This window comes from Chiloscyllium plagiosum, unplaced genomic scaffold (assembly GCF_037043375.1).
Source record: "Chiloscyllium plagiosum isolate Xiang-an unplaced genomic scaffold, Cpla_swu_hap1 HiC_scaffold_1, whole genome shotgun sequence".
NCBI lineage: Eukaryota > Metazoa > Chordata > Chondrichthyes > Orectolobiformes > Hemiscylliidae > Chiloscyllium > Chiloscyllium plagiosum.
The window spans coordinates 3,264,512-3,287,389 of NW_028270139.1; the positions used below are offsets into that span (position 1 = coordinate 3,264,512).

General features: G+C 44.9%; 1 protein-coding gene across 4 annotated transcripts in view; it reads right to left on the reverse strand.

Moving 5' to 3' along the window:
* LOC148152056 (uncharacterized) overlaps window positions 1–22,878 on the reverse strand; it is a 288,374-nt gene that overhangs the window by 213,543 nt on the left and 51,953 nt on the right. Inside the window, exon 4 of one of the 4 annotated variants that reach the window (XR_015761359.1) lies at window positions 20,055–20,372. The exons of 2 other annotated variants lie outside the window; for them this stretch is intronic. Coding sequence is in view for 1 of the 2 variants with exons in the window: in XM_088000250.1 (XP_087856376.1) it covers window positions 21,744–21,915 (172 nt within the window). In the remaining variant the exon portion in view is untranslated. Of the gene's footprint in view, window positions 1–20,054; window positions 20,373–21,553; window positions 21,916–22,878 lie in introns of those variants that run through there. One more of the 4 variants, XM_088000250.1, reaches the window with a different exon arrangement.

Genomic DNA, 22,878 nt, shown 5'->3' on the forward strand with positions numbered 1-22,878 from the left:
GAACTGGGAAAAACAAATCATTTTGGAGAACACCAGACAAAAGACAGGTGGGGCAAGATGAGGGCACCGTGGTAGATAGATAGTCAACATCACTGAGAGGATGGGGTGATGGGAAGACCCGCACAGATGGGCAGAAAGAACTCCAGCAGACCTGAGGGGGACTCGGGACATAAACAAAAATAATATATTTTATACCCTTCGCTGTCAGGACAGGTTGCCTGAAAGTGCTAGGAATATTATTGGGAGGGTCCAGGGCATGCGGAAATTCTTGGGATGAGAATATGGCTGGGATGAGGCAGAAACTGGTCAGATAGGAGCACTGGTCCCTCTCCAGTCTTCAAGTGCAAGGTACTCTCTCTGTTGTAAATGGCAAGGACTTGCCCATTCCCCAGGCCTGCACTGCTGGAGTCACCTGAGCCATCTTCTATTTCACTCAGAGGTTGAAGATGGACAATGTCTGAAGGTACTCCATGTATAAAGCACTAGACGCAGGGGGAAGAATGTATACAACGCCACCCTCATGCTGATGGCCACCTTTGTGTGCAACCGCGTCAAGCAATGCTTCAACCCTCGGTACGTAAACACCAAGTATCACTACGTACTGAGATTCTACCTGTCCCTGGTGTTGCAAAAGATAGGACTGGCCTCCTTGCTACAGAATGCTCGAAGTAGCTGGACCATTCCGTATCACGTGTACCTTGTGGCAAAATTTGGAAAGAAAATTTCCTTTGATCACAACTCCATCAGGAAGTGGTCAGCACATAATGTCCTCAAGATCGTATGGGGAAAAGGAGAGAGTAGATCCTGTCGTGTGGTTCTCTGAGCAGGCTGTCAAAGTCATTTGGCAGAATACCTCTCATTACCAGAACTTTCCAACAAGCACCAGGACACCACGTGGCCATTGTGAAGGTGAGAAGAGCACTATCTGTGAGATTCTTCATGCATGCCCGGACTCTCTGTGCCACCGTACACTGCCCTCGAAGTAGCTATGGGGGAGGCAGGGTACAGATGGTTATATATCCCCTTCTGGGAAGGGAACTTGGACAGACAACAGTGGTTTTTGTCCCAAGCTGCTCCGTGATGCAGGACTCTGCTCTACGGTCTGGTTTCTGGTTTCAGGACTTTCAGAATCCAGACTGCGCCTGGAAGACCAGCAACTCAGTGAAAGATGTTCTTTGGTCTGCCCGAAACTTGCTAGTCTTCCAAATGAAAGAGTGGACCCCGACCAAGTGTTGGAGACTGGCACATACCAAGGTCCAGGACGACGTGCTGAGGGGCATACTAAAGCCTGGGGCAGCATCCACCAAGGTGCAGTGGGGAAAGACCACTGTCTGAGATCTCTCTGCCAATGTGCAGTAGGGGTCCATTCAGTTATTGGACCCTTCTGAGCCTCAGATAGATGTAAATAGTTCCTAATACCTACCAAAATTGTCACATTAGTTGCAACTATCAAGAAAGTCAAACCCCAAAGTTTGTTTTCTTCACCGTATGTAAAAAATGTATAAATCTGAACTGCTTTAGTAACTGTGTATGTATGTAAGGATTTCTTTTTTGATGAATAAAGTATATTTTCGCAAAAAAAGTGACGTTTCTAGTCTATACTTCAGCATGAGTAAGGGTAAACTAAACAGCAAGGGTCCATATTATAGTTAAGATATGTCTGGGGTGCACACTCTGCACTCTGTGGGAAATCCTAGATATTCTCAATGGTCTGAATTACTGTGGGTTCCAGGCGATGTCCCTGACTTGATCTACTCCAGCTCTAGGTTTTGGAATTTGACTGGCAGCTTGTGGGCACTACGCAGCATTCACGAGGCTGAGACGGTCATGGGTGGCACATTTCAGAATGTTGTCACCTTCAGCCTCAGAAAGTACAGGCGGAGAGGGGAGTGAGTGAGTGACTGCTGGAAAGAGGAAGGGGACAGACAGGTAGTGAGGGAAAACCTCCAGTCAATAGTAAGCAATAGTAGTAGGAAACTCACTCATGAGGGTAATAGGCAGTCACTATCATGGCTGTAGACATGACTCCAGAATGGTGTGTTGCCAGTCTCAAGGATGTCATTTAACCGACATGGAACAGGGCTTCCTAAAGAAGAAGGTTCACAACCAGAGGTTATGGTTCAGGCTGGAATCAATTGCAAGGGAAGAAAGAGTAACAAAGTCCTTTAGGGTGTAAGATAGGAAATTGAAAAGCAAGACTTTAAAGGTAGTAACCTGTAGATTTCTCCTGGTACTGTACAGAGGTGAGTATTGGAGTAAAAGTATAGAGCAGATGAAAGCATGACAAAAGAAATGGCACAGGAGGGAGGACTTTATATTTCGGAGGCATTGGGACTGTTTCTGGGGAGGTGGGAACAATTGGATTTGTTACATGTGAACATGAAGGGATCTCTTTCTAGCGGTCCCTCACTTGGATGGGAGTTTTGCCAATGCTGTTGAGGTGGATTCAAACCGGACTGCATTGGGGACAGGACCCTGACAAATAATTCAGATGGGAGAGCAGCTGAAATGACATTAGGAATTAAAGTTTGAGCAAAAGAGTCTGAAAGGAATCATGTATAACAGCGAGGAAAGACAATATCTTGGGAGCATCATCAAATGCAGGCAGGTGGGTAGAAGTAAACACACAAAAAGGCAAACATGGTGTTGGCACCAAACAATCAGGTGAGAGGATCAAATTTGTGATCAAATTTCAGAGAAATGTCTAGTCATTCATTCGGAGCATCTCCCCACCTTCAACAAAGATAAAAGCCATGCCATCCACTTTCATCACCCACATAGGGTGGCACAGTGGCACAGTGATTACACTGCTGCCTCACAGCGCCAGGGACCCGAGGTCACTTCCCGCCTCAGGCGACTCTCTGTGTGGAGTTTGTACATTGTCCCCGTGTCTGCGTGGGTTTCCTCCGGGTGCTCCGGTTTCCTCCCACAGTCCAAAGAAGTGCAGGTCAGGTGAACTGGTCATGTTAAATTACCCATAGTGTTAGGTGCATTAGTTGGGGATAAACGTAGGGGAATGGGTCTGGGTGGGTTACTCTTCGAAGGGTTGGTGTGGACTTGTTGGGCCAAAGGGCCTGTTTCTACACTGTAGGGATTCAAAAAAAAACCTGGCTCCCTCTCAGCCCATGAGCAAAACAATCCCATCTGACACTCTTGATCACCTGCAGAGATTTATCGTTCGGCCTGTCAACACTCCGCTTGTATGATCTTTTGATTTCTCTGATTATAAATTCTGTGCCTGTGTGTCTCCTCTTGCACGAAGGGGCACTGCTTCAAAAGCCTGTGATTTCGAATGAACCTGTTGGATTATAACCTGGTGTCATATGATTTTGGGTTCTGACACTTTGCTTCTTCAGCCAGGATTCTCGCCCACCCTCTGACGACCCCTTCTCCCGCCTCCAATACACCCCATCTACCTGGACACCGCGTGTTGGCCTCTTACCCGCCCTCGATCTCTTCATAGCCAACTGCCACCGTGACATTAACCGCCTCAACCTCTCCACCCCCCTCACCCACTCCAACCCCTCACCCTCGCAATGTGCAGCCCTCCACTCCCTCCGCTCCAACCCCAACCTCACCATCAAACCAGCAGACAAGGGAGGCGCGGTAGTAGTTTGGTGCACCGACCTTTACACCGCTGAGGCTAAACGCCAGCTCGCGGACACCTCCTCCTACTGCCCCCTTGACCATGACCCCACCCCCCACCACCAAACCATCATCTCCCAGACCATCCATAACCTCATCACCTCGGGGGATCTCCCATCCATCGCCTCCAACCTCATAGTCCCACAACCCCGCACCGCCCATTTCTACCTCCTGCTCAAAATCCACAAACCTGACTGCCCCGGCTGACCCATCGTCTCAGCCTGCTCCTGCCCCACCGAACTCATCTCTGCATACCTCGACACGGTCCTGTCCCCCTTAGTCCAAGAACTCCCCACCTACGTTCGGGACACCACTCACGCCCTCCACCTCCTCCATGATTTTCACTTCGACGGCCCCCAACGCCTTATCTTCACCATGGACATCCAGTCCCTGTACACCTCCATCCCCCATCACAAAGGACTCAAAGTCCTCCACTTTTTCCTTTCCCGCCGACCCAACCAGTACCCTTCCACTGACACCCTCCTTCGACTGACTGAACTGGTCCTCACTCTGAACAACTTCTCTTTCCAATCCTCCCACTTCCTCCAAACCAAAGGAGTAGCCATGGGCACCCGCATGGGCCCCAGCTATGCCTGCCTCTTCGTAGGATATGTGGAACAGTCCATCTTCCGCAGCTACACTGGCACCACACCCCACCTTTTCCTCCGCTACATCGATGACTGTATCGGCGCTACCTCGTGCTCCCACGAGGAGGTTGAACAGTTCATCCACTTTACAAACACCTTCCACCCCGACCTCAAATTTACCTGGACCATCTCAGACTTCTCCCTCCCCTTCCTAGGCCTCTCCATTTCTATCTCGGGCGACCGACTCAACACGGACATTACTATAAACCGACCGAATCCCACAGCTACCTAGATTACACCTCCTCCCACCCTGCCCCCTGTAAAAACGCTATCCCATATTCCCAATTCCTTCACCTCCGCCGCATCTGCTCCCAGGAGGACCAATTCCAATACCGAACAACCCAGATGGCCTCCTTCTTCAAAGACCGCAATTTCCCCTCAAACGTGGTTGACGATGCCCTCCACCGCATCTCCTCCACTTCCCGCTCCTCCGCTCTTGAACCCGGCCCCTCCAATCGCCACCAGGACAGAACCCCACTGGTCCTCACCTACCACCCCACCAACCTCCAGATACATCGTATCATCCTTTGTCATTTTCGCCACCTTCAAACAGACCCCACCACCAAGGATATATTTCCCTCCTCTCCCCGATCAGAGTTCCGGAAAGACCACTCCCTCCGCGATTCCCTCGTCAGGTCCACACCCCCCACCAACCCAACCTCCACTCCCGGCACTTTCCCCTGCAACTGCAAGAAATGCAAAACTTGCGCCCACACCTCCCCCTTCACTTCCCTCCAAAGCCCCAAGGGATCCTTCCATATCCGCCACAAATTCACCTGCACCTCCACACACATCATTTACTGTATCCGCTGCACCCGATGTGGCCTCCTCTATATTGGGGAGACAGGCCGCATACTTGCGGAACGTTTCAGAGAACACCTCTGGGACACCCGCACCAACCAACCCAACCACCCCATAGTCCAACACTTTAACTCCCCCTCCCACTCCACCAAGGACATGCAGGTCCTTGGCCTCCTCCATCACCAGACCATAGCAACACGACGGTTGGAGGAAGAGCGCCTCATCTTCCGCCTAGGAACCCTCCAACCACAAGGGATGAATGCAGATTTCTCCAGTTTCCTCATTTCCCCTCCCCCCACCTTATCTCAGTCCCAACCCTCAAACTCAGCACTGCCTTCTTGACCTGCAATCTTCTTCCTGACCTCTCTGCCCTCACCCCCTCTCCGGCCTATCACCCTCACCTTGACCTCCTTTCACCTATCGCGTTCCCAATGCCCCTCCCCCAAGTCCCTCCTCCCTGCCTTTTATCTTAGCCTGCTGGGCACACTTTCCTCATTCCTGAAGAAGGGCTTATGCCCGAAACGTCGATTCTCCTGCTCCTTGGATGCTGCCTGACCTGATGCGCTTTTCCAGCAACACATTTTCAGCTCTGATCTCCAGCATCTGCAGTCCTCACTTTCTCCACTTTGCTGTTCTCGACAGGACACTGGGGTTACAGGCCACCTGATCTACCAGCCACTTCCATTGATTTCTTCAGCCCCTCCTCCACGACTCCTTGGCCTATCGAGTCCATCCCTCCACGTTGCTCCCTCTCTACCCCAATCCCCATAATGGAGAGCTGCTTAGTAATATTGTGCACACATTGTGGGTGTTCAAATCCAAAGCAGGTACTAGTATCGAATATTTTGGTGCAGGGTAAATAAACATTTAGCCCAAAATGTTTGAAACCTGTTTGTGTTTTGTAGACAGAGGTAGTTGGATTGATGCAACGTCTGCATTTTATCCATTTATAAACGACCGTGAAAGTAATTGAGCGCAGGGATATGAACGGACAATTTGGGAGCAGGAATAGGTTATTCAGCTCATTCATGCAGCCATTCAATAACACCCTGTCTGATCATGGCCCCAACTCCCTTCCCCACCCCAGTAACCATGGACTCCCTTGTTAATTGGCCTCTTGCTTAAATATATATTCATTGGCTCTGCCTTCAGTGCTTTCTGCAGAAAAGAGTTTTGGATTCATTGAACCTCCTAGGGCAGGGATGGGTGGCACGGTGGCAAAGTGGTTAGCACTGCTGCCTCACAGTGCCGGAGACCCGGGTTCAATTCCCGCCTCAGGGGACTGACTGTGTGGAGTTTGCACATTCTTCCTGTGTCTGCGTGGGTTTCCTCTGGGTGCTCCGGTTTCCTCCCACAGTCCAAAGATGTGCAGGTTAGCTGAATTGGCCATGCTAAATTGCCCGTAGTGTTAGGTGAAGGGGTAAATGTAGGAAAATGGGTCTGGGTGGGTTGCTCTTCGGAGGGTCGGTGTGGACTTGTTGGGCCGAAGGGCCTATTTCCACACTTTAGGTAATTGAATCTAGTAACATATTTCTCTCCATCATTGAGAGGGAGAGGGTACAATCGGAAGTGACAATATTTCTGTTGAATAAAGGGAACTATGGAGCTATGAGGGAGGAGCTGGCCAAAGTTCAATGGTGAACCTTAGCAGGGATGACCGTGGAGGAACAATGGCAGATATTTCTGTGTATAATGCAGAAGATGCAGGATCAGTTCAGTCCAAAAAGGAAGAAAGATCCTAGGAGGAGGCATGGGTGGCCGTGGCTGACAAGGGAAGTTAAGAAACATATAAAGTTAAAAGAGAAAAAGTATAACATAGCAAAGATAAGTGGGAAAACGGAGGACTGGGAAGCTTTTAAAGAACAACAGAGAATTACTAAGAAGGAAATACGCAGAGAAAAAATGAGGTACGAAGGTAAACTGGCCAAAAATATAAAGGAGGATAGTAAAAGCTTTTTTAGGTATGTGAAAGGCAAAAAAACGGTTAAGACTAAAATTGGGCCCTTGAAGACAGAAACAGGGGAATATATTACGGGGAACAAAGAAATGGCAGAGGAATTAAATGGGTACTTCAGATCTGTGTTCACTGGGGAAGACACAAGCAATCTCCCTGAGGTAACAGTGGCTGAAGGACCTGAACTTAAGGGAATTTATATTTGCCAGGAATTGGTGTTGGAGAGACTGTTAGGTCTGAAGGTTGATAAGTCCCCGGGGCCTGATGGTCTACATCCCAGGGTACTGAAGGAGGTGGCTCGAGAAATCGTGCATGTGTTGGTGATTATTTCCCAGAGTTCGATAGATTCGGGATCAGTTCCTGCGGATTGGAGGGTGGCTAATGTTATATCACATTTTAAGAAAGGTGGGAGAGAGAAAGCAGGAAATTATAGACCAGTTAATCTGACCTCAGTGGTGGGAAAGATGCTGGAGTCTGTTATAAAGGATGAAATTACGACACATCTGGATAGCAGTAACAGGATAGGACAGAGTCAGCATGGACTTATGAAGGGGAAATCATGCTTGACTAATCTTCTGGAATATTTTGAGGATGTAACTCTGAAGATGGATGAGGGAGATCCAGTAGATGTAGTGTACCTGGACTTTCAGAAAGCTTTGATAAAGTCCCACATAGGAGGTTAGTGAGCAAAATTAGGGCGCATGGTATTGGGGGCAAAGTACTAACTTGGATTGAAAGTTAGTTGGCTGACAGGAAACAAAGAGTAGTGATAAACGGCTCCATTTCGGAATGGCAGGCAGTGACCAGTGGGGTACCGCAGGGATCAGTGCTGGGGCCACAGCTTTTTACAATATATGTTAATGATATAGAAGATGGTATTAGTAATAACATTAGCAAATTTGCTGATGATACTAAACTGGGTGGCAGGGTGAAATGTGATGAGGATGTTAGGAGATTACAGGGTGACCTGGACAGGTTAGGTGAGTGGTCAGATGCATGGCAGATGCAGTTTAATGTGGATAAATGTATGGTTATCCACTTTGGTGGCAAGAACAGGAAAGCAGATTACTACCTAAATGGAATCAATTTAGGTAAAGGGGCAGTACAGAGAGATCTGGGTGTTCTTGTACACCAGTCAATGGAGGTAAGCATGCAGGTACAGCAGGTAGTGAAGAAGGCTAATAGCATGCTGGCCTTCATAACAAGAGGGATTGAGTATAGAAGCAAAGAGGTTCTTCTGCAGCTGAGACCACACCTGGAGTACTGTGTGCAGTTCTGGTCTCCAAAGTTGAGGAAAGACATTCTGGCTATTGAGGAAGTGCAGCGTAGGTTCACGAGGTCAATTCCTGGAATGGTGGGATTACCTTACACTGAAAGACTGGAGCGACTGGGCTTGTATACCCTTGAGTTTAGAAGACTGAGATGGGATCTGATTGAGACATATAAGATTATTAAAGGATTGGACACTCTGGAGGCAGGAAACATGTTTCTGCTGATGGGTGAGTGCCAAACCAGAGGACACAGCTTAAAAATACGGGGTAGACCATTTAGGACAGAGATGAGGAGAAACCTCTTCACCCAGAGAGTGGTGGCTGTGTGGAATGCTCTGCCCCAGAGGGCAGTGGAGGCCCAGTCTCTGGATTCATTTAAGAAAGAGTTGGATAGAGCTCTCAATGATAGTGGAGTCAAGGGTTATGGAGATAAGGCAGGAACAGGATACTGATTAAGGATGATCAGCCATGATCATATTGAATGGTGGTGCAGGCTCGAAGGGCAGAATGGCCTACTCCTGCACCTATTGTCTATTGTCTTATCACCATTGAGGGGTGACCTTATAGAGGTTTATAAAATCATGAGGGGCATGGATAATATAAATAGACAAAGTCTCTTCCCTGGGGTGGGGGAGAAAACTAGAGTGAATGGGATTAAGGTGATAGAGGAAAGATTTAAAAGGGGCAACTTTTCACACAGATGATAATGCATGTAGAATGAGGAAGTGGTGGAGGCTGGTACAATCACAACATTTAAAAGACATCTGGTTTAGGTATATGAACAGGAATGGATGTGGGTCAAGAACTGGCAAAGGGACTAGATTAGGTTGGATATCTGGTCGGCATGGATGAGTTGGACTGATGCTGTGTATGTTGTTGAAAAGTGTGGTGCTGGACAAGCACAGCAGGCCAGGCAGCATCCGTGGAGCAGGAGAATCGATGTTTCAGGCATAAGCCCTTCTTCAGGAATGATGCTGTATATCTCTATGACTCTAAGTGATCCGATAACTAACTCCCCAGGGGGTCAGGTTAATAAGCTTTCTTTCTGTATTTCTCACTTTGTGCTCCTTCACAATATATGCCTTATATTGAAACAGTCAACAAACTGTGGCAGGGAATCATTTAGAAAAATGTCAACCAAACCATTCTGTGGGACAAAATGTTGGAATTCCTCGGTGTTGCTCGATTAGATTCAAACTTGGAAAAGTGCTTTTGGATACATAGAATTCCATCATTACTGTTTGAACAGCACTACCACGCAGAGTTCCTGGTCCAAACATAACATTTCCCACGTGCCTCCCACACAGATCACTTGCAGTAAAGGTCTTTAACTATTCAGAGCCTATCCTCGATACAGAATTTATTTTACATATATATTCTGATAAATATGTGCGATGACAACTATCGGCTGTTACTACCATGTTTTAATGACCAATGGCATTTATGGTGGAGCAACAGATTAGCAGACCAGACATTGTAAGGAATCTATTACTAAATCAGAGACAGAGATTCAAAAACAATTAAATAAGCAAGATAATAGTAAAGACAACGATAGTATAGAGATAGTGATATTGGGAATAATAGAAGCTGGTGGTGAAACTCAGCAGATCTGTGGAGGGAAAGCAGAGTTGACATTTGGACTGTTCATCACGACTGATCACATTTCTGCCCACTGTGTGCTCTCCTCCACACTGGGTAGATGAAACGCAGGCTGGGTGGTTGCTTTGCAGAACACCTATGTTCTGTTTGTAAAGATGACTCCGAGCTTCCCATGGCAACACTGCTGTTGTGGGCCTACTGCAGTGTTCCAATGAGACTCAGCGCAAGTTCAAGGATTAACATCGCATTTTCCACTTGGGAACCCAACAACCTACAGGACTCAATATCAAGTTCAATAATGTTGGAGCGTGATTCCATCCTTCCAAGTATTTTACCCACCCGACACCTTGATCCTGTCATGACATGGATAACTTCAGCATAGCTCACCCATTCTCTCCTGCTCTTCATTCAGCTTCTCTTCTATTAATAGTCCTCCGATCTACTACTCCTTTCACAACTCCCTCTTTGGGCTCTGTCTCCTCTGACCCACTTACTTCTCCCCCTAAAACCCCACCCCACCACCCGTCGCCAGACCTTTGGCATAAATACCACCTTATCCAGGCTATCACTTCTGAAGAAGGGTCACTAGGCCTGAAGCTCTGTTTTCTCTCCATGGTGCTGCCAGACCTGTGAGAATTGCCAGCATTTCCTGTTTTTGTCTGGGAGATGAAGGGATGCCCAGCCAGTGATGCCCACATCCAGTGAATATTTAAAAAAATAAATTATAATTGAATTTAACCATCATGGCTTATGTTAATGAGATAGTGGGAAAGAAATCACTGCTCCAGTGTGGGCCCAGTCTAAGGCACAGGAGTAGGCCTTGCCTGGCCTTCAGTCGAGAGTATGGTGCTGGAAAAGCACAGCAGGTCAGGCAGCATCCGAGGAGCAGGAAAATCGACGTTTCGGGCAAAAGCCCTTCTTCAGGTTTATACCCGAAACATTAATTCTCCTGCTCATCGGATGCTGCCTGACCTGCTGTGCTTTTCCAGCACCACACTCTCGACTCTGATCTCCAGTATCTGCAGCCCTCACTGTCTCCCTGTATGGCCTTCACATCACCGTCATCTTTATATGAACACCACTTTAAAAACTCACACGAAAGCAAGGATTTGATCATTTCTGGAAGGACCATTTCTATGAAAAAGTTTTAATTGCACTGAAGTTCAGTTAATTATTCCAAAAGAGAGTAATATAAACTACACAATGAACCATCATTTCAACTTCATTTGAACACATCTGTTGGGTGTATTTAAAAAGTGCTGTTCATTGTACTGATTGCCTGAAGGTGATGTGAGGAGTATAGTCATTATTTGTGTTTAAGTAATGAGCTGCAATCCCAGATAATTACAGATCATCGGACTGTTTACAATGCTGAGACTGGCTGCTCCCACACGTGACTGTAGGACTGATGGGAGCTGAAATGATTCCAGCAGCTGTGAATCTCATAGCAGCGCGATCATATCCAGCCAACGCTGCTCAATCTGGTGCCTCCCCCAGAATCTCATCCCAGCCTTCAGATGCAATGCAAGAGAATATGCATTTGTCATTTTCATTTGTCAGCGTGGCAGCATTCTGGAACTCTTCAAAACATTGCCTGAAATTCCAGTCACTTGTGAACAATAAAACAAATTGAGTCTTTGGCATTTTTTCCTATTGAAGAGACTCACTGCAGGTTTGATTGCATGCCTGTCCCCTGACAGAGTGAGACTGGAAACCACTGTGTGTGTGTGTGTGGGGGGGGTCTGACTTATGTCCAAGCTGCCAAAATGGTCTGGAGCAATACATGTGGATTTTACCTTCAGCCCCAGGCAAAGGTCCTTGTTTTCCCAAGACATCGGTCTTATGAACTACCTCCTATCCCCATTGTTGTCCTTCCTTACCTATTCATAAGGGTATGTGAAGACCAACAACAGGAACAAAACTCCTACTATCTAACCCCTTTACTCATTAACATACGATTGTAAAAAATATGATAACCAGCTCCCATAAACCATTCGCTATTGGACACTGTAAAAATATGAATTACCTGTCTTAAACAAAATTATAGCAATCAGCCATGTGACTTGTAGATTTGTGCATTAGTCACACCCAAATAAGATATAAAATACACTGCTTGCACGTAGAGTACAGAGATTCATTCAGAGATGTCATCTCAAGTAGGCAACACAACTCTTTTTGGTGTCACTAAGAATCTCTTGCCAGCTGTCCAAAAATAAAGCATCTACCTTTGAACTGAAACTTGTGTCATCTGGAGTTGTGAATCAAACATTCACACTTGGTGCTGTAACTCAGGGACCTCAAATACAAGGAACGTCTCACTTAGCTGAGTAAGTGACACAGAAGTCTGCACTGAACAGGTAAAGCCACCCGGGAATATCTTACCCCAGACCGCTCCTTGTGTTCAGCCAGACAATCTGTCCCTCACCCAGTGGAACTGACACCTTGAAGAGATCAAACAAACCACCCAGGCCCAGCTTGTAAGGTCAGGAAGTTTTGTCAGAATGCTCTGAATTGCTGCGGGGTGATATTGGCTACTCTGTAATGTTCCTGTAGGAAAAAAGATTAAAAATCACACAACACCAGGTTATAGTCTAACAGGTTTATTTGAAAGTGCATGCTAATGGGGGAGAGTTGTACATAGTTTAAAAATCACACAACACCAGGCTATAGTCTAACAGGTTTATTTGGAAGCACTAGCTTTTGGAGCGCTGCTCCTTCATCAGGTGGTTGTGGAGAATAAGATCGTAAGACACAGAATTTATAGCACAAGATTACAGTGTGATGTAACTGGAATTATATATTGAAAAAGACCTGGATTGTTTGTTAAGTTTCTCATCTTTTAGAATGACCATGTTTGTTTCAGTTCTTTCATATGTAAATCACTTTTAAAAGTTCCATTCTCAAGTGAGATTAAATTACTTACAGAGTGAAAACAGGCCCTTCGGCCCAACAAGTCCACACCGACCCACAACCCCTACACCTAACACAATGGGGCAATTTAGCATGGCCAATTCACCTGGCCTGCACATTTTTGGACTGTGGGAGGAAACCGGAGCACCTGGAGGAAACCCACGCAGACACGGGGAGAATGTGCAAACTCCACACAGACAGTCGCCTGAGGCGGGAATTGAACCCAGGTTTAGGGTGTAGGTTTGCTCGCTGAGCTGTAGGTTTGATATCCAGACGTTTCATTACCTGGCTAAGTAACATCGTCAGTCGCGACCTCCAAGTGAAGCGAAGCTGTTGTTTCCTGTTTTCTATTTATAGCTTTCTCCTGGATGGGGTTCCTGGGGTTTGTGGTGATGTCATTTCCTGTTCGTTTTCTGAGGGGTTGATAGATGGCATCTAGATCTATGTGTTTGTTTATGGCGTTGTGGTTGGAGTGCCAGGCCTCTAGGAATTCTCTGGCATGCCTTTGCTTAGCCTGGGACAGGCTAAGCAAAGACATGCCAGAGAATTCCTAGAGGCCTGGCACTCCAACCACAACGCCATAAACAAACACATAGATCCAGATGCCATCTATCAACCCCTCAGAAAACGAACAGGAAATGACATCACCACAAACCCCAGGAACCCCATCCAGGAGAAAGATATAAATAGAAAGCAGGAGACAACAGCTTTGCTTCACTTGGAGGTCGCCACTGATGATGTTACCTAGCCAGGTAATGAAACGTCTGGATATCAAACCTACAGCTCAGCGAGCAAACTTACACCCTAAACCTCAACCTGAGCTACAAACCTTCACAAACCTTGCATTGAACCCAGGTCTCTGGCGCTGTGAGGCAACAGTGCTAACCACTGTGCCACCGTGCCGCCCATTAACAATTGGTGCTTTAACAATAGCTTTAACAACTGGTGCCATGCCGGCCCAGATAATGCAGTTAAGGTGTGAGCAGCCCTATGTGCGACTGTGTCTTGATGCAACTTCTTTTGTGTGTGTTGGGGTGGTTGCTTTCGTAGTTCAGGACTTGGTCTGTGTGTGTGGCTTTCCTGTATACCTTTGTGGTGAATTCTCTGTTCAGTGTTCTCTGTACCATCACGTCTAGGAATGGGAGTTGCTTGTCCTTTTCTTCCTCTCTAGTGAATCGGATTCCTGTGAGTGTGGCATTGATGACCCGGTGCGTGTTCTCTATCTCTGTGTTTTTAATGATTACAAAGGTAACACAAAAGAAGTTGCATCAAGACACTGTTCAAAAGGGCCACAACACACTGCAGTACACCAGAACTGCAAAAAGAGGAAGAAGAACATCTATACAATGTATTCGCCAAAAACGCAATTCGCGCAATTTCATCAAGAGATGCCTAAGGGAAGGACAACGGAATAAGGACATGCCACAACCCAAAGGACTAGCCACACTACCATACGTTAAGAGCATTTCAGAACTGACAGCCAGACTACTGCGACCACTAGGACTCATAACAGCACACAAACCAACAGCCACACTCAGACAACTCACCAGAACGAAGGACCCCATACCCAGCATGAGCAAAACCCAACATAGTGTATAAAATCCCATGCAAGGACTGCACAAAACACTACATAGGACAAACAGGAAGACAGCTAACGATCCGCATCCATGAACACCAACTAGCCACGAAACGACACGACTAGCTATCCTTAGTAGCCACACACGCAGATGACAGACAACATGAGTTCGACTGGGACAACACTACTATTATAGGACAAGCCAAACAGAGAACAGCCAGGGAATTCCTAGAGGCATGGCACTCATCCACAGATTCTATCAACAAACACATCAACCTGGACCCAATATACCGGCCACTGCAGCAGACAGCTGGAACTGACAACCAGAAGCGGCAGGGACAGGCCAGTATAAATGCCGGAGGAAAGATCACAGAAGCGCTTCACAGGAGGCTCCCAAGCACTGAGGATGTCACCTAGACAGGGGACGAAATGTCTGCAACGCAAATTCCCAGCTCGGCGAACAGAACCACAATAGGTATGTGCAGTGGCAGAATTACAATAAGTGCAAGGTGGCCAAACGAAGATGGTGGCAGAGCATTGAAGGCCATTCATCTTCTTGAGGCATTGCTGGGGTTTGCATTTCCTGCTAGAGACAGCACGTGCCCAGGTGGTTATACCCTCGCAGGTCACAGATACTGCCAGACCTGCTGAGTCTCTCCAGCAACTTCAGTTCTTGTTCCAGATTTCCAGAATCTGCAGTTGTTGGTTTATTGTATTGTAGGAGATGAATTATGGAGAGCAGCTGCCATTGTTATACAGGCCGAGAAAGCAGCCATCTTTGGAACAGTGGTCAAAACATTCAACTTTGTTGTCACCATAAATTAGGAGCAATGACCTATCCCGACCTCTGCCGAAAGCAAAATATTAAAGATGTTAGAAATCTGAAATAACAACAAAACATAATGGGACATTCCATTCTGCAGAGCTGTTAGCAGTATCTATGGGGTGAAAAACAATGTCAATGGTTGGAAACTTCCATAGCTCCATGGAGCAGGAAGCTAGGCAAGTGGGGGCTTAATTATTTGAGGGGACAGCCACCTGAATCCCAAAGGCTACATGAACCCTTGTAATCAAGTTCTCAGAATGTGAAAGACAGCTCACTCTTTCCAATGTTCACATGCATTTGCACCTCATGAATGCCTGTTTAAAGGCCAGAACACTAGAATTAAGGTCCCTTTCACAATTAAGTTATCCAAGAAGATGAGTACGTGCCTTCTGATTCCCACTACACATGAGATGCATGCTGGATAATGTATAGTGCTTGCAGGATCAGGCAGGTAGCTGCTGCATTGTCCTCTTTAGGAAAAACTAGTCTTTACCCTTTCATGATTGAGATCCGGTGATAGTAATCGAAGTTGCACAGGGCACGAAGGATGACTGAGAGAGAGAGAGAGAGAGAGACGCTGGAGCAGAATGGGTATGGGTCATAGACAGAAGTGAATCTGAAAATGAGAACGATGTTGACTAGGAAAGGGTGAAAGGAGCAGAATGTTTAAGTGCGAAAACTCCACTCCAAGACTCAAGGAATGATTGCCTGTCTAAAAGCCTTTAAATACAAGAGCAGGTCCTTTGACTCCTTAAGGAAGATATCGATTCCTGCTGCTCCCTGCTTTGGAATTCATTGAGCTGCTTATATAATAGATGTAAACTGTGTAATCGTGTGAAAAAGAGCTACGTTTTTTCAGTACATCCATATTGGCCAAGGAAAGAAATTGCATACCAGAAGATTCCAACCAATTTCACAGCTGAGTCTCTGACATGGAGATTATGGATGGAATACACTCTACTCAGATTTCATTTCCCTTAACGTGAGAAATTCAGGCAAGGTTTATAAGAATCAGTCCTTTCAGATCACACCTGTTTTACATTATGCTAACGTAGACAGTTCTAATCAGTAAGGTCTCACAAACATCAATAAGATGATAGTGAAGTCAATCTGGCTTATTGGTTTGGTTGAGGAGGACAAGACAAAAGGTTTCTGCATGTGTTTGAATAATGCTATGTGATCTTGAAATTTCCAGAGTCAGATATAAAGGAACTTTGTTTCTGAATCATAGAATCCCGACAGTGTGGAGACAGGCTCTTTGGCCCAACTAGTCCACACTGACCCTCCGAAGACTAATCCAACCAGATCCATTCCCTTACCCCATTACTGTACATTTCCCATGACTAATGCACCTAACCTACAGATCCCTAAACAGTATGGACAATTTAGCATGGCCAATTCACCTGACCAGCACATCTTTGGACTGTGGGAGGAAACCAGAGCATCCGGAGGAAACCCACGCAGACACGGGGAGAATGTGCAAACTCCACACAGACTTATGCAAAACACACTAGTTTCTACAGTACAGCACCCTCCCAATCAATCCTTAAGAGTAACAGCGTGGATTGTGTTCATGTTTTGAAATGGGGTGCGAACCCGACATCATCCCCTGACTCAGGAGCAATCACTGGTAATAGAACAAAGCTGACATGTGGGATGAACACAATAAACTATAAGTACTGCAGTCAGACTTTTGCCACTCAATGAACAAGAATGAAATATGACAAATGTAAATCCTTTAAACAGTTGTCACTACTCATCCTGATACCTGGTGCATGAGAAAGCAGCATTCGTCACTTCACTTCAGGGACACAAAAGGACAGGAGTTTTATGGGAATACACCCAGCCCATTGCTGGGACCAAATGTAGTTCTGAACCTGAGCAGGTGAACAATGGCGAATTAAAGAATGTTTAAACTGTGGCCATCAGTTAAGGAACTGTACCTGTGTTTTAGTTTTTACCATTGTTTACCTATTATTTACTATCTACGCTACGTAACTCTGTGATCTGCCTGTATTGCTCGCAAGACAAAGCTTTTCACTGTGCTTCGGTACATGTGACAATAAATTCAATTCAATTTAACCTATTCCCCAACACCAACACCAAGCAAATCGCAGGTGGTGGTGGTAGAGAAGGCAGTGTCTGGGCTCTTGAGACCATGTCGCATCCATTCTACACACTTTTTTCTTTCATTTTTCTTGTTCTTTTCTCAGCTTTGTTTTTGTTTTTAGTTTACAACTTAACCTTTGGAGGCCTGGAGACAGCAGTGGTGATGGAGTGTGGCAGCAGCTCTGGCCCATCATTACCCCGGATAGGGGCAGTAATGGTCAGCCACAAGGGAGCACCGAAGGATGGCAGCAGCGGGTGTCCATGGTGACGGTGGAAGATGTTGGCAGAAACGGTCAGCAGCAAGGGATGGCTGCAGTGGTGGTCAGCAAAGAGGCTGTGGCTAGTGTCGAATCCTTGTGAGTGGCAGCAAAGCCTGGCATACCTGGGCGAGTCTTAGGTCAAGGTGGGTGAAAGCATGCCCAGCTCAGGGGAGGGCATGCTTCCTTGGAGAAGCCCAGCTTGGAGCATCAGCATGCCCACAGCTCAAGGAAGGACTATAATGTTCGACATTTTAATATTATTTCTTTTTTTTTTCTACTTTATGCTAAGAAGACTGTAGTTATGAATATTTCAGCTGATTTCTTGTTTTTATTTCTGTAACTAAGATTTTGTATCTAGGTACTTTGCACCTCAGATGGTGGTGTGTGCCAACAGTGTAGACTTTTCACTGTACTCTTGTACCTCAGACGAGAGTACACACGACAATAAAACTTAAAACAATGGTTTTATAGTGATTAAAGTCTAGAGAAATCTTACCTTCGTATCAATTATTAAGTTTGAGTTAACTGATTCTCTCTAGTTTCTGGCCTGTGAATTCTTCTCAAATAAAGGCTCACAAAACTGTGAGCTCAGACTTTTTCAGCTTCTAAGAACCTGAAGATTTCTAACCAAACACATTTAGTTTGATTTTCCACAAAGTAAACTTTTACTACTGAGGTAACCATGCTCTAAAAATGTCATTACTTACAGAGAACTAGACATGCTTCTGACCACAGTCAGGTCATCTTCCAATAACTACCTAAAACTTTCAATCTTTCTGTGCTAAAATTAGTCCCTGATTATTCTGAACCAAAAACACACTAATACCTTTCAATACTTACTCTCCCTGTCATAAACCACCCTAGTGCAAACAATTTTCCATTTACACTCTAGCTCTCTGATAAATACTGGATTAAGTCACTGTTCTGAACGGCTGCGCGACGTGGGGTTGTTTATTTATTTATTTTTAAAAAAGCCTTTAGAAAAGTAAGCAATACCCAAATGCCACTGTTTTGAAATTCAAACTTTAAAAATGATATTAAAGAGTTTAATTCAGGAACCTTTCATCACAAAACTGCTGGCCCAATCAGAAGACTGGCATGGGGCTGGTATCTCTGCAGCCTCAGCAGCACACTGATAAAGATAGCCACTGCAAAGAAAAGGGGAGAGCAACTCCATACTGAGACACTCCTGAACACCTAACTGGATCATTTTTTGACATGACAGGGTTAGGCAGGCAGGTCCCTGTGATAAGACGGGTGCAACCCTCAACAGAAGCTTTGTAGCCGGAGAGATGGTCATTGTTACTGAAGTGCCCCTACATGGCCATGGAGCAGATAGAAAGGAAGCCACCCTCCTACCAGGAAGGCTCTGGGAGTTGTCACTGTTGTCAGTGATCTCACACTGCAGTGGAGGGGGAACCTACTCTGACACTGGGACCAAATGTCCAATGGCAGGCCAATTAATTGGAATAATCTGCTGTCCCAATCTTCAGGTGGCATTTAACTGAGCTGCTGTTATCTCTGTAATTGATACTTGGTAGCTGCAAGAAAATGTTGGATTTCCCCCTTGATGCCTTCCATTGGCATTTTATCACAGCTCTCACCATCCAACCCCTCAGTACAGGACTAGTAACATTCAGCCAAGGACTCAGAACCACATAACTGCACAATATGTATCAAAAAAATACTAGATAGATGAACTTTTTCGAAATAATAATCCCATTTTTATTTATTCTTCAGTTTGGATCGGCTGAGCTCCACAAACACTTTCCAGACATCTATTTGGGATCTGATGTATAGATGATGATTTATCGTTTTGACATGTTTTTTTTAAAGATCTCACCACCAGTTGCATCATTCAGCCACATTTTGCATGTGTTGCCATAATAGACTCTGGTCTTCCATCAGTATCGTACATTCATACATGGCTCACAATGGATCTTGCGATGTCAGAACCGTTGACACCTTAACAATGGGACATTGTTTCGGTAGGAGGTGTGTAGCTTTATTGCCTGCATTCACCACACTCAAACTGGAAAGTTCAAAACATCAGAATTCTTTGGAGCCTATGCTTTAATGAGATGTTGCTGGCAACTTAGTTATAAAGGTTGTTTTGGAGGATGGTGAAATCATAAAGACGAGGCCATACACAAAGATCAGCAGGCACGATTTCAACTCAACTGTCCTGGGACATTACGTCAAAGATAAACATTTCTCCGGGCTTGAGTCATCACATAATTTCTCTGTGGGGTTTTCTGCACAAAGGCAGAAAATTATGAAAACCACCTATAGTCAGGGGATGGTCAGTTCCTTAATATTGAAAAGTGCTGGTATTCAAACCCCCTCTACTAAGGGAGCCATTTTTGTAAATGTTTAGATTCAAGTCAGCCAAATGTCTCATTGTCTACCTTTTGTTCTACTATCCAGAATAAACCCAGATTTTCACCTGGTTTCTTTAATGAGATCAAAAATAATCCGTTTATTATAAAACAAAACTCATTTCTGAAAACAAATGACAGATCTGGTTAACAAGTAAGTAATGGTTCATAATTCAAACTAAATCCTGTTTTAAGCTCAACACAAGTACACTCACAAGACACCAAAGACACAGACTTTGCAGAAATCATATTTAAATAGGACAAAGGGAAAGAAAAATTTTTTGGCCAATGATTTAAAAAACAGAAGATAGAATTTGACAATTTCTCATAATCCATCAAGTTTATTGTTGACAAAAAAACAGAAATTGCTGGAAAAAATCAGCAGGTCTGCAGCATCTGTGGAGAGAAAGCAGAAATAACATTTCAGGTCCAGTGAGAATTCTTCAGGACCTATTGTAGCTAGGGAAAAATATCGGTATATATGTGGGAGATAGGGTGGGGGGAGGGGCGAGGTGTAAATGATAGGTGAAGATGGAGCCCAGAGAGAGATAAAACACAGTTTGGCCTATAAAGGAATGGCTAAGAATCAGCCTGGGGGTTGAACAGCTGCTCGTGGGGGCCATTAATGGGGTTTATTGTTGACACAATTGAATTGACAGCAGCCACAGGCTGCTCGATCTTCTAGGCAAGCTTCAGTTTAGATTGGGTTGACTCCAAGTCTTTGGAACACAGTTACTGTTCAGCTTTTCAGGGTTTACAAAGTAGTCAAAATACGACTGTGAAAACTTTATCCAATTCCAGTTACTTAAACTGAGGGAGAGATAAAGAGACTTACAGCCTGAGAGCTTTGTTCTTTTTTGACTTGCTGGATTTTTAAAAGATAAATGAAGACCAGAAAGGGCTGCTGGGAAATACATTGGGACAAGAGTCTCACAATCTCTTCCAAAGGCAGGTTTTCTGGCAATTACAAGCCTTTATTACAATAAATCCCATTCCTCAACCCTCTTAAAGATTTGCTTTGCAGTTTTTCCAAAGTCACTTAACTTTTTGTAATCAGCAGATGGCCTACATCCCACATTAAAATGTTGACCTCGTTCCTTGTTAAAACCCTGTTTAATCCAGAAATAGCCAAACAGTTCAATATAATCCAGGTTTCCCACATAATCCCTAAATGTCAATATTTAGTTTAAACATGTAATGTTAATTTCAAATGGTAAATATATTAAAACTTATCTAATAGTGTAGTTTATTCAAACTACTTTCTCCCTGTTACTGAAAACTATTGTTCTTTAAATGTAAAAGAATTTGGTCAACAAATTTATTTTTTGCAAACAAAATCTATTAATAACAAACATCACAGAAGGAAATCCTTGCATTTTTCTTTTACAAAATCTGCGAGTATTTAAAAGCACAGAGCGTCAAATTAGTTCTTAACACATGCAAGAATAAATAAAGCATGTGGAACTGTTCCAGAATTACAGACACAGCACAATAACATGAGAGGAAACATCGAAAGCTAAGTCACAACAAAACTGAGAAAATGAAAGGAAAATTGCAAGGGTAGCCAGGAAGTACAGGATTTTGTTCTAGCTAGGATAAAAGGATGAATATTAGAAATATTGGGCCATGGAATGCTGACTCAGTAAGAGACATTGCTATTGTCAAAGGGTGTGCATTTGTAAATATAAAGTTAAAAATCACACAACACCAGGTTATAATCCAACAGGTTTATTTGGAAGCACTAGCTTTTGGAGCGCTGCTCCTTCATCAGGTGGTTGTGGAGTATAATGATTCAGGAAGGTATCTCATCAATATCTTCTTGAGGGTAATTCGGGATATGAAATGAATGCTGGCCCAGCCAGTGTGATGAGGTGTACCTCTAAGAGATTCTGTTCTGGTTCTCTTGAAGGGAGACATTGCAAACTTTGTGCCAAGGTGTCTGCCAAGGGAAAGCAGAATAAATAACTTTCTTAATTAGACAAAAGGAGGATGAATGGGTGGGGTCAGGTGCACACTGACCCAGGATTTTGGTTTTGGTTTCTGTTGTTGAAGTTGGGGTTTTTGAAGTTGAAGCTACTAGATACAGCTCTCTCTCTCTGCTGCAGCAAAAAGCTTGAGGTCTTTCTCTGTTGTTAGATTCAATTTGTCAGTGTTCCTTCTTTTGTATGTTTAACTGTGGTGCAAGAATAAAGTGTGTTTTGTTTCAAGCCTGGTGGTTCAACCAATCAAATCATATCTGGAACACACTGCTGTACACTTGCCTTTAGGTGCTGCATTTTGGAAAGGCAAATCAGGACAGGACTTATACACTTAATAGTAAGGTCCTGGGGAGTGTTGCTGAACAAAGAGACCTTGGAGTGTAGGTTCATAGCTCCTTGAAAGTGGAGTCGCAGGTAGATAGGACAGTGAAGGCAGCGTTTGGTATGCTTTCCTTTATTGGTCAGAGTATTGAGTACAGGAGTTGGGAGGTCATGTTGTGACTATAGAGGACGTTGGTTAGGCCACCGTTGGAATATTGTGTGCAATTCTGGTCTCCTTCCTAACGGAACGATGTTCTGAAACTTGAAAGGGTTCAGAAAGGATTTATAAGGATGTTGCCAGGGTTGGAGGATCTGAGCTATAGGGAGAGGCTGAACAGGCTGGGGCTGTTTTCCCTGGAGTATCGGAGGCTGAGGGGTGATCTTATAGAGATTTACAAAATCATGAGGGACATGGATAGGATAAATACACAAGGTGGGGGAGTCCAGAACTAGAGGGCACAGTCTTAAGGTCAGAAGGGCAAGGTTTAAAAGGGACCGAAGGGACAGCTTTTTCACGCAGAGGGTGGTATGTGTATGGAATGAGCTGTTGGAGGAAGTGGTGGAGGCTGGTACAACATTTAAAAGGCATCTGGATGGATATA